Source organism: Canis lupus, chromosome 28 (genome assembly GCF_011100685.1).
Source record: "Canis lupus familiaris isolate Mischka breed German Shepherd chromosome 28, alternate assembly UU_Cfam_GSD_1.0, whole genome shotgun sequence".
NCBI classification, from domain to species: Eukaryota; Metazoa; Chordata; class Mammalia; order Carnivora; family Canidae; genus Canis; species Canis lupus.
The window spans coordinates 32637282-32653025 of NC_049249.1; the positions used below are offsets into that span (position 1 = coordinate 32637282).

Genomic DNA, 15744 nt, shown 5'->3' on the forward strand with positions numbered 1-15744 from the left:
TGTGTAATCAGGTTATAAACTGCTAATCTGTATGCCAGCCACTGAAATAAATTCTAATGACTTTTGAAATTCTCAGGGCAACTTTCATCCCCATGTAATAATAAGGAAATGGAGGCTTACAGAAGGTAAGCCACTTGCCCGAGGCCACGTGGTCATGATCTGCTGATCCAGGATTCAAAGGTGGACTGGCATGATCCCCAGCCAGAGCCATCCACACAGCTCCCCCAGGAGCCTCACTGAGTGCTGTCAGGCGAATGTTGGCTCTCATGGCTGAGTAGGCAAGGTCTCCCCACCACATGAGAGGGATGTCAAGGTGGGACTTACTTATCTGTAAGATGTCCCATTACATCCTGAGTTCCTTCCAAACTGAGCAGACATCTAAAAATGAATTTTAATCTAAAGTCAGAACTGCTTCTTGTGATCAAGAAATAAACTTCCATTCCATGTTCATTGCTTGGAATGGATTCAGAATTTAGCTTGAGCATGGAAGCCATAGACAAATGTGAATTCCAGGAAGTCTTAGATTTAAGCGTACAGAATTAAACTAAAGGCACCTCAGCTTGTCTTTGAAGGGGTAACAGAGTCAAATGTATATGGTTTCTTTTGACAACCACTGGCACTCACATATAAAGCCCACTTTTTTTTTTCTTTACATTTTTAGAAAATACAGTGAATTTTCCTTGCATGGATGGAGGGCATAGGAGACATGCAGTCTCTCCACCCCACCTGAGGGATGCCTTCCCCGGACCTGAGTCCAGAGTATGGACTCTGACACTCCCCTACAGGCCTGGGCTGCAGACACCTCCCTGGCTGCCCAACGAAGAAAAAGGGATGGCAAAACCATTTTAAATTATTTGTTAAACTCTTCTCTCTTCATACATTTTTCTGGAAGAGACAAATTCAGAGTTGAGTTATGCAACTGCAGGCATGAAGGGAAAGCCTTTCCAACACACACCGTTCTGAAGAACAATGATATTTAAGATGTTCAAGTGCTGGCTTGAGTAGAGAACTTGTCCAATCTCCCAAATGACCAGGAATGGAGTTTTGTTCTTGACAGGGTGTATGACTAAATGTGACTACTTGAAAAACCTCTTTTTTTTTTTTCTTAAGAGTAATTTGGCCTCACATTTTAGGACTTCTTTTTTGGCCACCATGGTGTTCTTTTTGTGCTTGTTTTTGCCAAAGTATCCATTACTTATGGGAACTCATACCTGGCTAGCAGAAAGAAGTTTGCTTCTGACCATCACCACATTGGGAGGGAAAGTGTTCCTCCCTGTTTCTGCCTGGCAATGACTAGGCTTGTGCTTATCTAACTTGGGGCCAAATGATCATGACCATGGAACTTCCAGAGGCCTCATTCACCTGTATCCTCTCAGCCATCTGGGCCCCATTCTTCCTCCATCATGGTACTTTTGCTGGGCCCTGCACCCAATACCTTTCATCATTTATGGTATTTATTGATGTTCCTGACAGTATCATTGACACTGTACCAAGCCCCGATCGCATCATTTTTTTCCTTGAGATGCTCACAGACCACTGGGTACAAGACTCTCATTCCCAGAAAGTCACCATTAGGCACATCAAATGGTGTGAGAGACCAACATTCTTATGAATTTGCTGCTTGCTAAAAGACACAGTAGGAATCCAGCCCATGGTATGGGGAGTGACAAAGCAGAGTGTGACAGGAAGTGTTCTCGTTTTGCTCAATTGTCCCCATGAGATTCTGGGGGAGCCCCTACCCCAGAGATCAGAGACCCATTTCAGCTAGAACTCCACCCTGTGTCTCTTCCACTCCTGTAAGTCTTAGACACCAAGCTGCAATAGCTACCAAACTATCCAAACAGCACAGTGAGAACTAATCCTACCATCCCCTCCCTCAATACATGGCCTCCTCCCTTGGTTTTTCCCAGCCACAGTGGGAATGAAACAAAGCAAGTATGAAAAGCCCTGAGCCATGGAGTCTGGACTCAGCTTGGCCATTCAGTAGGGCAAGGGGTCATCAGACTTACCCATCTTCTCATGGGGAGCTGCTCCCAGGAGGCCCCAATACCTGTCCCACCTGCGGTCCCCATCACATAGTAGAGGAAGGGGTTCTGTGAAAGAAGGGAGTCCTACTAGTTAAGCAGCATGCCCAGCCCAGATAATTGGAGCCATGGCAATAGGTATGTGCCTTCTCTGTGTGTTCCTGTAAGGGGTTTGAAGTCTGGTTGAGTCACTTCCCTCTCATGGTAACCTAAATCAGCAGTGAGCTCCCCTTAGCAGGTGACATTTACTTGACTTTGCTCTCCTGTCTTCCTCTCCCAGGTCGATAATGATACCATCACCTATTCCAACTTCCTCAAAGTAGCTGTTCCAAGTGCCATCATCAAGAGGAAGAAGGACCTCCACATTCACATCAGCTGCAAAATGCTCCAGAACACCTGGGTTGACACCATGTACATTACTAATGACAACATCGAGGTCAAGGAAGTGCAGTATGGCAATTTTGACGTGAACATTTCCTTTTATACATCCTCTTCATTTTTATATCCGGTGACCAGCACACCATACTATGTGGACCTAAACCAGAACTTGTACCTTCAGGCTAAGATCATCCATTCTGATGCCTCCTTAGCCTTGTTTGTGGATACCTGCGTGGCATCCCCATATTCCAATGACTTTACATCTTTGACCTACGATCTAATCCGGAGTGGGTAAGGAGTGTCTTCACGGGGCAAATGTCAACCTTCACCTGACAATTCAAACATGAGTAGCTCAAAGTCTCAAGGATTTGGGTTCTGATAGATCAACTTAACCAGTCAGGTTGTCATACCTGGTTAAACATATAGGAAAATGGATGTGTGGAGAAGTGAATGAGTCACCAGGGGTCACCAAGCAGGTTAGCTGTAACTGGCATTAGACCCAGGGGACCAAACTCCATAAGAAGACATGTGTGCCTTGATTTTGCAGATCAAGATTGAGATCCCAGCTCTGTCATGTACCAGGTGCATCACTCTGGGCAGGCAATCATATCTCCCTGAGCCAGTCTCTTCACCCATAAGATGAGAATAGTGATGCCCACATCATAGGTGGTAGGGAGGATGAAATGGGAAGGAGTAGCTGGGGCCCTGGGCAAAGAGCATGCATGGCAGGTCATCCACAAGGAATGTTGTGGGTAACCAGGATCTCTTGACCTAGCAGCTGAGAATGGTGGTTCTAACCAAGCTCAAGAGATGCAGAGACCAGGTCAATGGTGCCCAGGCTGGGGTCAGTGGTGCCCAAATTGGGCTCCTCTACTACAGTCCTCCTTCCCTGGGTGACAGGACTCTGGTGAGGTGGGATTTGCCTCTTCTGAGCTCATCAAGGGGTTCTGGGACATTGGGATGTACAACTCCCATCCCTATCCTTTCATCTTTGTCCATTGGTGTGTGTACCATTTCTTGGATTATAATTTGACCTTGACACCTCAGTAACAATCACATAGAAGTACAATATAGAGGTTGTACTGATAGGCTAAGGGGCTCTCTAAGGAATCAGGGTCAGGAGGTTAAATTTTACACCTCCCTGAGCTACTAAAAACAGTACCTTTTTCCAGGGTCAGTTTGAATAGGTGTTGAGATAGGTGTTGAGGCTTGTCTTGTTTAGTCTATGCCACTGGTTCAATTCACAGCAGCCCCCTTGGCAGCAAAAGTGGGGAGAAGCTTACCCATATTCTCTTTCTGCAAATAGTAACAAAGTGACATTTGAGTTTATGTCAGGTGATTGAGATTAACACAAATGAGTGATTTGGTTCTTCTTTGCTAAATGATTCTTTTCAGTCAAATTCTGGCATATATGTATGTAAGATAATGCAATTTCCTTGGGAGAGGATGCATGTGGGGGTAGATGTGAATCCAGCTGTCTTTGGAGTACAGGGACTCATTGACTATACCTGAGCACCAACAAGATCACCCACCTGGATGCCCATTAGAGGAATCTGGAGCTTCAAGCACATCCGTGCCCAGGCCCCACCTGCACATTCTCTTTACTTAATCTGTCGTGGGGCTTGAGTATCTGTATTTTAAAAATGTCCCCCAGGGATTCTGAAGTGCAGCCTGGGTTTTGGAGCTCTGACCTACACAGACCACCCTGACTGTTGTAGTTATATGGGAAATGCAATTATTTCCTAGTAGCCCCAGGACTACCCTGACCTCATTTACAACTGTCCTACTTCCTGACGAGGTTCTGGGTACTTTCTCTCTCACCTTTGCTGCTAAAGTGACTCCTGTGAGAAAAAGAACATGGTATTTGAGAGAAAGTGCATTGAAAGCAGAGGAAGGAAGCTCTGGAAGGCAGAAAGAAGATATCGAGTGAACCCTGGGCCACATTTCCAGGCAGAATCAGGCTGCCTTAGTGACAGCTCCCATCCACCTGCAAAAAATTTCCACCCTATACCTCATGGACCAGTTTCTTTGCTCTCCTCTTTGCTACTCCCCCCGCCCCCCACCAAATCCTACTGTGAGAGATACTCATGGGTGATGCAAGCTGCTTCCTGGACTGAGGGTAGAGCTGGGAGATGCTCCTCATGCATATCAGAGTATGAAGTTTCTTTCAGGGGATTCTTAAGTAATTTTCCTGCTAACACCAGTGGAGATGAGGCATCTGAGGGAATAAGGAGATGGTTGATATTGGATTAGGGAGTACAGGAGAGTACTCCAGCTCATGTGGCAAGTACAGCTACCCAGGGCTTAGGGCCAGTTGAGGTGAGTCAAGAGACATGGCCCCAGAGACTTGGGCAGGGCAGGACTGGGCTGGGGGTGGGGGTGGTGGCCACCAAAGACACCAGAGAGTAGTGGAGTGTCACCTTGCCTGGCCCTGAGACCGGGAAAGGAAAGGAGCTCTAATATTTGTGGCCCTCTCCCTGGGTCCTGCTCCTTCCCTGACTCACCTGGGTCACCAGGGCCATCCAGCCCATGGTCCCTGAGCGCTCACCACACCCTATGGAGCCTGCTTGTCTATGTGGAAGCCCTGGGCTGATCTGCTGCTCTAAGATGCTGCTGACTTAGCAGAGCTGCTGGGATCTTCCCGGAGGCTGACAGCCAATGTCCAAACCCCACGTTCTGCGGGAAGGAAGGTGCAGCAGGGGGCGTGGGGTTCCTGGCCCAGAGGAAGCCTTGGGGTTCCACGCTTGACCCACATGCATCACGAAGAAGATCATGCATCCACAGCTGACGGGCTGCCTTTTCTCTTCTTCCAGGTGTGTGAAGGACCAAACCTACCAATCATACTCTCAGCCGTCGCCTCGCATCGCCCGCTTCAAATTCAGTTCCTTCTACTTCCTGAAGCGCTTCCCCTCGGTGTACCTGCAGTGTAAAATGGTGGTGTGCAGAGCCAACGACTCCTTCTCCCGCTGCCGCAGGGGCTGCATCATGAGGTCCAAGAGGGACGTGGGCTCCTACCAGGAGAAGGTGGATGTCATCGTGGGACCCATTCAGCTGCGGGCCAGGAACATCTGAAAGAGAAGCCAGGCGAGGGGGCCGCCCTCCCACCCCTAGGGCCGCACCCCGTGGGGACCCGGGATGTTTCTTTGTGTCCTTGCACCTGCCAGGCCTGCTGCTCCTCCAGGTGATTCGGAGTTTGCTACACCTGCCTCTCATCTTCTTCCATGGACTCCTGGTTTGTGAGAGACCATGTGTCATGCTTGGTCAAGAGACTTCTGGCCTGCGACACAGACACATTTGCCACCTTTATCTTCTGGGTTCTGAACTCCCTGAACATCACACTCCTCGTCTGTGAAACAAAAATGTTAATATTTACCGGTTAGGACTTGAGGGGGTGCAATAAAATGATGTTAACCTGCCTTGACGTCTGCCTGGCTCAAGTGCTTGCGTGTGATGTATGGTGGCTCTTGTTACTGTTGTTATTGTCATCAGTAGCAACAACATGGACATTAGCGATAATTGTATTGCTCATGACAGTGGTAACAAGAGGCGCCTGGGTCCCCAGGTAGGGCTGTGGGGATGCAGGCAAGACTGGCTCATTCCAGCTGACATTTTGGTGGTCAACCATTCCAACTCTTCATCTAGAACAGGGATCGATTTTGCACTCTGCTGTTTTGTTGTGGGCGTGGAGAGGAAATGTCATCAGACTGATTCCCAGGATTTTTGGTCCAGACTGAGGACGGGTCAGCAGATGTGTAGCATCGGTGACAGGCATAGGTGTGGCATGGCAGTAGTTGTCACAGCCCTCCTCTTGATTATTGGTTCCACCCCATGGGGCATATTTAGCATCTCTGTCTCCTTGTGTCACGTATTCAGACAGTAAGCACGTCCAGCTGATTCTAGGCTCTTACCTCACACAGGTACTCCTTGAAGGACTATTATGTTCCAGGAGACAAACCAAAAAAGATCAAAATCCCTGCCCCCATGGAGCTAACATTCCTTTGGAAGGGGATGCAATTCAGAAATAAGTTGAATGCCTGGTACCTCCAGTGGGGGGAGCTGTGGAGAAGACACAGGATATGATGATGGGTGAAGGGGGCCCACAGGGACACTGCCCACCTCTCTCTCCTCTCCCTTCTCTTCCCATGGACTCTGCAGTAGTTCAAGGCCAGAGGACCTCTTGCCTGGGAAACTTGTACCCATTTCCTAGATGAACTAAATGTCCCACCTTCCCCTCCTCATCCTTCTAGAGCCTCTGACCACACTTGGACTCTCAAAATCCTGCTAACTTCCTGTCTAAAACCTTTCTTGGTTGCCACTGGCTGACAAAACACTGAAATCTTTCTGACCAGCCTTTGGGATCTGGACTCAATTTTCTATCTGGTACCTCTTGCTTGTATTCCGTTTCCCTCTCCCACCACACAAACAGTTCCACTTGCCATCACCCTGCCTTGAGACCACCTTCCTTGCTTATCCCTCCCCTTCTCCACTGGGCTCATCCTGATTTCCACCCTCCTCTCCTTCCCAGACCTGCCAGTGGTTGATGTGGGGAAGCAGGCCAGCCCCAAGGGACCTGCTTTCACCCTGGGGAAGAGCATCCTCATGGCCAGTAGCTGGCCTCTGAGCCCTAAGATGTGAAGCCAGGAGAATGCACATGGTGCTCAGACATTGACCCCACTTTATTTAGAACCCATATGAGAAAGAAAGAAATGAGAGCCCAGAGCCTGGCACCCAATAGCACTCTAACACTGTTTACCTTATCACAGCTGCATGGTGAGGTAGGGGTACAGACAGGCAGGGCTGGTTTTCCTGGAAATGCAGACTCAAGGTTGAGACAAAATGTCAGATGAACAGGTGGAAACCCTGCATCTCCAGGGAGGAGCGTATAGCAGGTAGGCAGAGCCAAATTGTATGGCAGCTGTACAGATAGGTACAGGTAACAGCTTACAGATACCAGACAGTGGATGGTTAATGTGGACAAGACAGAAGAGCAGAAGTATGGCTGTTGGTGACCAAGACGTTGAGCCAAGCCCAGGACTCTGCACAGAGACTGTAGACAGGGCAGAGCCAGACAAGTAGTACACCATGGCAGTAGGGACCTACTATCTGCACCACACCAGGGAGGGGGGAAATGACATGGGCTGCTGTGATTTTCAGTAACCTCCTGGCAGTACATGAAGATAATTCCAGGGCTTTCAAGCTGCTATGCCTACCTGAACCCAGACCAGTTATAGCATAACCCCTGCAGCTGGGCCTGACGTTGGTGATTTAAAATCTCTGGGAGGTTCCTAGGCAGCCAAAATTGAGCACCACTGGTGTAGGAGTCCATAAGTCCCTCCCACCGAAGAGGCCGTTTGGGGCCTTGCTCCTGAAAAAGAGCAGAAGAGGTAAAAAGTCAAGGCTGTGCACATAGGAGGACTCCATAGTCAGGACCAAGCAGGCTTGCCCTGAGTGCCCATGCACTTTCCTTTTGGAAACCTGTTCAATTTTATTCTGAAGAGACCCTCTTAAAATGGCACCACCCAGAAGTACCTTATTTTGACCAACACCATTTCTTCAGCCTCTGTAATCAATAAAAGCATGGCGAGGAGAGATGCCAATTTAGCAAATTCAGCATCTCTTGCCAGGGTGGTCTTAAGCACAGACTGAAATGCAATCCCCCTGACAGCTGTGCTGGTCAGTTATTATCACCACCTCCTGGCAGGGATGGACACCAAAGCTCAGAGAGATGAGATAGAGCAGAATCCAGGCAAGCCAGGGCCACGGCAGGCCAGAGAGGCTGCAGAGTCCAGTCCTGGGACACTCAGTGCAGGGTTATCCTCTCTCCTGTGTACACAGCCCCAGGCACCAGCAGCCGAGGGACACTGGCCTCTCAGAGAGGACACAACTATTCCTGTATCAGACACTCCCATTTGCAACTGTGTGGAGAGTGGGACCCAGGATTTTTAAGAAAAACAGGTGTGAAATGAGAGGTTCTCGGGTGGTACTGATATCCACACACATCTACAGCCCAGCTGGTTCTGGGGAGACCTCCCTGTGCCTGGGGGTCCTCCAAGCTCCATACAGCTTCAGGACTTGCTCAGAGCCTCAGCTCCACTCACTTCAGAATGACTGACACCCCAGAACTCTGCCCCCAGACCAGGAGAACAGCAAGACAAGGTCACCTTCCCCTTCTGGGGACACAGCCTGCCTCCCTGCCCCTCCCAGAGGAGCAGCCTCTCCAGCTCACACTCCTGACATTCCTCCAGTGAACACGAGAGGGTGACACAGCTATGCCTTGGGGCCTTTTGCTTCTAGGGACCTTGTTTCTTTGTTCCCTTTGGGTGCCAGTGGTTGTCCATTATAAAGCTCTTCCATAGATTTTTGCCCAACCCCAGGAAAGGGCTGCCTCTGCCTCTTCACTGTAACTGTAAGGAAACCAAATCCTATCCTGATGTCAAACAGCAGAGGGGTTGGGTATGTTTCCTTTCACCCTGATTCCATGGCAGACTAAGGACGCCGTCCAGCAGCCCCCTGGATTCTGCACTCCAGCCCTGTCCCTGAATCAGGCACCCACAGGATGACGAGCACAGGGCTCTGCCCAAGGTGGGGGCTCAATTCCAGGTGGGTTTGATCGAGGTAGTTCCGTGTGCCACACACGGACAGTCTCGGCTCACACTTGCTCCGGGGGACCAGGGGTTGGACCTGAGCTTCCTCTTCATCACTGTGTTTGGCTGGGACATAGGGTGCTGGTGTGCGTGCAGCGGGAGGTGGCCTAGCTGCCTGCAAACTGTGGGGAGGGAGGAGCTCAGGGCAGCCGGCTGTAGTGGGGTGCTGCGTCTGTGGACAGCTTGCATTCTGCAGTTAACCACAGCCATTAGGAAAAATTAAATGGTAGGAACTTCCCATATTAGTACAATTCAGTAAATCACATCCACAGCAAAGGTAATAAACACTCAGACTCATCATTTCATAATTATTCGCCTCCATTCTTTTATTATCTTTCCTGAGCGCTCTCTATGATCGTATCTGGTGGAAATTGTATATACGGGGAATGGCAGCGCGTTCCTTCCCTGGCTCAGTGACGCCGTGCTGACCCGGATGCGTCCAGGGTAGATGGTCTGACAGCAGGAAGATGAGGCTACGTTTCAGAACTATGCCCATCACCAGATATTAAGTGGTTCCCACCCCACCACGACCACATTCCCCAGGAAAGGGACTGCTGGAGCTTGGAAATGCCCTCCAGTGGGATCCACTGTACTGATTCCTCCAGCAGCATCACATCCTAGGAGAAACTCCTGCACCTCAGAAGGCTTGGCATCTGCAGCTACTGGGTGGGAGACTCCCTCTGAGCTTGTACAGGCTCTGGTGAGAGCAGGGCCCACGTGACACCCAGACAGGCCACGCTGGTGGGGCCAGGTCTGCTCTGGGCACCTGAGATGGGGAAGGAGCCCAAGTGCTAACTGGGACAGATCAGAGACCAGAGCAGGAGGTGGGGGCTGTGGATTAGAAAACAGAGAGGCACGACTCATGTCCCCGGGCCTGAGCCCGGATCCCCAGTCCCTCTCCTGCCCCTCTTTGCCAAGGATGAGTCTGAAGCCTCTGAGCCCCAGCTTGGGGTCTCTGGCCTGAGATCACCTCAAGATCACAGTTCCATTTCTCTGAGACCCACACTTACATGTGGCCTGGAGCCTGTACCATCCATGCTCTGAAAGGAGGACCAGCATGCCTGTCAAATCACAGACAAATATTTGAGTCACAGATTGTCCCAGAGGACAAAGGTCCAAGAATGAAGGAGGGAGTCCTGTGGACAGCATTTCTGAATTATGATGTTTCCGTGACAGCCATGGTAATATGACCAATACTCCCCCAAAGGAGTTGAAGCCTTATGTTCACACCAGAACCTGCACACAGATGGTAGAGTAGCTATATTCAGAATTGCCAAAACTCACAAGGAACCCAGATGTCCTGGGCAGCTGAATGGGCAGCCTGTGATCCATCGGGACAATGGAATTGTAGTCAGCGCTCAAAAGAAATGAGCTAATGAGCCATGGAAAGACGTGTGGAGGGAACCTCGGTGCACATTGCTAAGTGAAAGAGGACAATCTGAAAAGGCTACACGTAGTACGATTCCAACCAAGGGATTTTCTGAAAAGGACAAATGATGGAGACAGTAAAGATCAGTGGCTGCCAGGGTTTAGGGGAGGGATGAATAGACATAGCTCAGAGGATATTTAGGGCAAGGAAAATAATCTATGATATTCTAGTGATGGATACAGGTCATCGTCCTTTTGTCCAAACCCAGAGAATACTCACCACCCGGGGCGAACCCTAATGTAAACGTTGGACTTCCACAGGTTGTGGCGTCTCAGCAGACATTCAGCATTTGGAACTAATGGGCCTCTCTGTTGAGTCATGGTGATACCCAGGGCATGCTGTTGTCCTGAAGCAGCAGGGGGTAAACCTAGAACTACTTTAAGAAAATACTCTTAGGAAAACACAAGAAATGCTACAGATTTCCTTAGAAAGACTTTTCTCATCCATGCCTCTATTCTTTATGTTAATAAATATTTCTTGAGTGCCTTGACAAAATGGAATTAGTAAGCAACCGTTTTTTGCTCCAAAAGACTGGAGTTACAGATAGTTTTACAAGGAAATATCACTGTGTTCCTTTTTTTATGGTACTGGGAATATCTCAGAGGAAACCAAAAGGCTATCCAACTCATTTTCCAAATGCAGAACAATCTGATCTCATTCTAATCTCATGTGAGGAAAAGGCAAGAACAGTACAGGGGAGGAAAACTAGGCAATCTAATTTATGAACATAGACGCCAACCAAAGATAATATAATACTGAATAGGCGAGTGTTTAGAAATTGAATTTAGTAGTGTGAAAAATCCTAAAAACTAAGGATTTATCCTCAGGACACAAAGATATTTCAAATCTGAACATGCACTAATGTCATTTCTCACGTTAGCAGAATAAGCACGAAAATTCCTACTAACGTTTCAACGGATTAGAAAGGAAATTCAACAATATTCGATAGCTCCGAATGATGACCAGCAACACCTCTTAGAAAGTTGTCATTAAAAGGAACAAGCTCAATGTCACAAAATACAACTCTAAAAAACCTCCAGCAAAAGTTGTATTTATGGGAGACACTTTGGAAGCAATTCCGTTAAACTTAAGAGTGGATGGAGTCTCAGGCATGGCTTTTGTGCAACGTGATATTGGAGGCTTCGTCACTGTAGGTGTTCTTGCTCACAAGAAAAAGACTAAGGGGATTGAAGAACTGATAAAGGAGAATGAAACTATTCTTATTTTCAGCCAATATGGTAAACATGGAAAATCTAAGATCATCCACATCAGACTATAGTCGAACAGAAGGAATCAGACCCTTAACTGCAGAGAAAGAGTGGTGTTTTCCTGAGGGGTCGGGGACGTCGATAAAGGAGATTGAAAGTACACTGAACACCATGAGCACTGACGGACTAGAGAGTTGTTGGGAGATAATGTTTAAAAATGACAGGAATAGTTACATGAAGGTGGCTGCGTCCCTGTGTGAAAAAGAATAGCGCTTCCGACTGTAAGAGCAAATGAGTGTATCAGGTTTCTATGGAAAGAAGTGTTGACAGACACAACAGAGAATGTGATGAAACGGGGAGACACAAATGTTAATGGCTCAACAGCTCTGATGTTAGAAACATGCCAACTTCGTCCCAAGAAGTCTACAGACTTACTGTGCTTCCAAGCAAAATGAAATCCCCTACAGTTTGACAAGATAATCCAAAGCTCATATGGAAGGACAACGGCTCCAGAATAGCCTTGGCAATTTTGAGGATGTTGAGAAGGAACAGATCACACAACACAAGGGAAAATGCACCTGCCGCTCATTAAGGGCAGTTATACAGCCTGGTCATTGGCCTGCCGAGTGATTGGCACAGAAGAGACAGCTAGACCAGTGGCAGAGGGACAACTGACCACATAGACATAACGAAATTAGGATCTTCCCTTCTGTCCTTCACAAAAAGTCAGTGGCAACATGACTATTGGTTAACAGGAATGGGGATACCTGAACCTGAGATGTGTTTTGAAGTGACATACTGGCAGCAGTTCAAATGAAGGGACTAGACCGATTTCTATCAAGCTGGACAATTATCCAAAAACTATGGAATATTGAGAAAAGAAACCCCAAACACTGGGAGGGTAAAACCAAAGACCCAAAGTTTGAAAGCAGCGAGAGTATTCCATAACGTGTGTGGATGCATCGGACTGTAATACTCCAGGGGTGTTGTGGTGCTTGTCGAGCTGTGATCAGGGAGCCGTAACCGCAGGCAGCCAGATGCAGCCGTGGGTTTGATCTGCGCACGGTGTTCTTGATGTGACACTTGCCAGTCCACTTACTAGGGTTGGGTAGTATTGGAGTCATTAGGTATTATTTCCTGCCAAACTTCAGGATGAGCGTTTCCCAGCCACGATATTCTGCATATATGCCTGTGATTTTTCTTGATAGTTATTGGGTTGAAGTTCCAGAAAGCTGGCCTGGAGTTTGGAGATTTGGGAGAAGCTCCAACCAGAGTAGAAGATATGCATATACGGGTCAGAACCTCCGAGAAGGTGACGGGCACATTCGTAAATGTAAAACTCGTCCAAGCCCCTGGGTTCTCTAAAAGTGAGGAGCTGGAGTGGCCATGCCCAGCTGGGGGCCCAAACAGAAGACAGCCTGGTCTTGTTCTTGCAAGATGCCCTGAAGGGCAAGAGCTTTGCTTTCTGGGTCAGGACCTGCAGGCGTGAGGATGTTTTCAGCTGCACAGGACACACACCCAGCTCCAATTGCCTTGAACCACCAGGACCAGGGTTGACACCCTTAGCTGCAAGGGAGTGTGGTGACCTCAGGCCGGAGGTGCTCCAGGGGCTCAGCACTGGATCCCTGCCCTGCTCTGGCTCTGCCTCCTGGCACGTGGGCCTCCCTCTCCGGCTGGCCCCAAGGGGAGAGAGAGTGTGTCCCTCCCGCTGTGACCACGCTTGCCTGTCCCCTCACTGGTCCCCTTGGGTGACAGGCTCATCCGTGTGGGCGTCATCCCCCAGCAGGCTCGGCGCCTCGTGACAGTCCCGCCAAGGCCTCCACTGCTGAGGCCAGTGCTCAGAGCTGGGGCCTCCCTCGGTTCCCCCTAGGCCCGTGGGACGGGCAGGCAGCAACTGAAATCTGGGTCCCCTGTGGCACTCTGTGACAAGCAGTATCGCCCGCCGGGGTCCCACTCAGTCGCTGCCCCTCAGAGCCCTCAACGGTGCCTCCTGGGGGGAGGGCCAGGCCACTGGAAGGGGATGCCGTGACCAAGGACGTTAGCGGGGGCAGGAGTTGGAAGCTCTGACTGGGGGAGGTGGTGAGACAGGAGGTCCGTGCCCCGGGGGGACAGCCCTTTGTGTCAGGGAGATCGGAGGCAAGACCCGGGAGGCGCCGTCCACCAGGACGAACACTCACGGGCAGCACCCCGGTTTGGGGGCCACTCAGGAACTAGGGCTTCCCTTTGCAGGCCCAGATCCAGGGACACGAATCCTCCAATTTAGCCTCTAGGGGACACTGTGACTCTGGGTCCCTGAGACCTGGGCTCCTGAGTGTGGCCCCTGAGGAGGGACCAGGCCTGCTTTCCGTCCACAGGCAGGCACAGCCGAGCTGGACGCTGCTGGGGCAGGCCGGCCCGCCGGGCCCGTGGGAGCTGAGGGCAGGAAGCCTGGCCTGGGGCGGCCGCTGAGGCCAGCCTGCTCTCCACTGTTCTCCCGTTGGCTCCTCTGGGCACCTGCCCGCCTGGGGAGCTGCCTTGTCCGCCCCACAGAGCAGGCAAAGGGAGCATTTGAGTGTGGGTGTTTGTGAGGGGCACCTGGGGGGGGAGGGAGATCCCAATGTGGAGGAGAAGTGTAGGGAACGAGAGCATTTTGGGTGGGTCAGAGCCCAGGGCCTGACCCACTAAGTGGAACTCTGCCTCCTTGGCCATCCACCAGGCAGCAGACCTTGAGCGACCCGATGGGCTACAGCTGTTTCCAGGTGTTCTGTTGGAGTTAGGATGCTCTTCATCCCATGAACCCAGAGGCCTTCTTAAAATGCAGGTTTGGGCTGGGGTACAGAAGCTCCTACCCTGCAGAAGATGTGCGGGAGCAACAGTGATAGCAATTGACCTTCTCTTTGTGTCCCAATACTGGTGTGTGTCCATACTACCCAGTCAAGGTTATCAAAGTATAGCTTGAGTAGAAAGTCTGAGCCTTGCTGTTGAGGAGCCATCGGCATGTCCTTGATCCTAGAGAGTATTTGAGTAAGGTGGAAGTCCTAAGCAAGTCCCCCAGCAAGTCTGGAGGAACAGGGTCCCTGAGTTGCACAGATACATCATCTGTGTCATTCACCTGTGTGGGCTGTGTTTGGCTTAATCTAGAACCCTGGAAACTGTCATGGTCACTTCACTGAAGATTGGCCTGGGAGAGAAATGTGAAACCTGACGGCTCCCCTTTCACTCACTTAAGAGTAGAACTTGGACCCTAAAGTTAGAGTCTCACAGTGGTAGACCAAGTAAATTAAGCAAAGGATATTGTTGACTTAAACCACCTGGATATCAACGCAGGGTAAGTGATGGAAAATGAAGGAAGCCTGGTCCACCAGGGAATGCGTCAGGAGACATTCCAGAAGGGTCAGTCCTGAGCTAAACTACAGTGAGGGAAGGCCCAAGCAGAGGGCATGTGAGTCTGGGAGGGGTGTAAGGATGCACCTGGCAGAGGGGTGTAAGGATTCCTGGCAGAGGGCATAGTGTGAGCAAAGGCATGGAGGTGCTAAATGGTCTGGTTTGTCCAGAAACTCAGTGTGATGTCTCAGCCCAGTGTGGGAGGCCTGAAGGGAGACGTGGCTAGAAGGAAGGAATAGTCAGGTCATAGTGAATTTTGACAAGAAAAGTACACAGAGGGATATGGGGCATCTGCAGCCCATGGGAGCGATGCCGTTGGTGCCGTCCATGTCCTTTGTGATCCTCCTAATTTCCTGGTCTTCATATAAAATGCAACATCTGTAACCTGAGTCTGACGATCCCACAGGTAACATGGACTTTTTGCTTCCCTCTTTTCAAAGCTTTTGTAGAGACCTATACCCTTCTGCGGTATACTTTGTTATTGGCTCGTGGGAAACAGAAGAAATTCAACACATCCTCACCAAGATATTCTTTATTATCAACCACCTTCCCAGAAAGTTGAGTGGAAATCCAGGACAGCACTCAGGTGTGGGTCTGTAGATCTTTTCATGGTGCACATGACAGCTTCCCTGCCCAAGACAGGCCTCAGACAAATAAGATTCCATCTTGCTTTAAAGACCTTTCAGAAAAGGTTTCAA

The 15744-nt window shown here is 49.7% G+C and overlaps 1 protein-coding gene across 1 annotated transcript in view; it reads left to right on the forward strand.

Annotated features, from left to right (window-relative positions):
- DMBT1 (deleted in malignant brain tumors 1) overlaps positions 1-5818 on the forward strand; it is a 150534-nt gene extending 144716 nt beyond the window's left edge. Inside the window, 2 exon segments of the mRNA XM_038579001.1 lie at positions 2305-2693; positions 5216-5818. Coding sequence (XP_038434929.1) covers positions 2305-2693; positions 5216-5474 — 648 coding nt within the window. The 3' untranslated portion in view covers positions 5475-5818.
- Positions 5819-15744: the final 9926 nt, after the last annotated feature.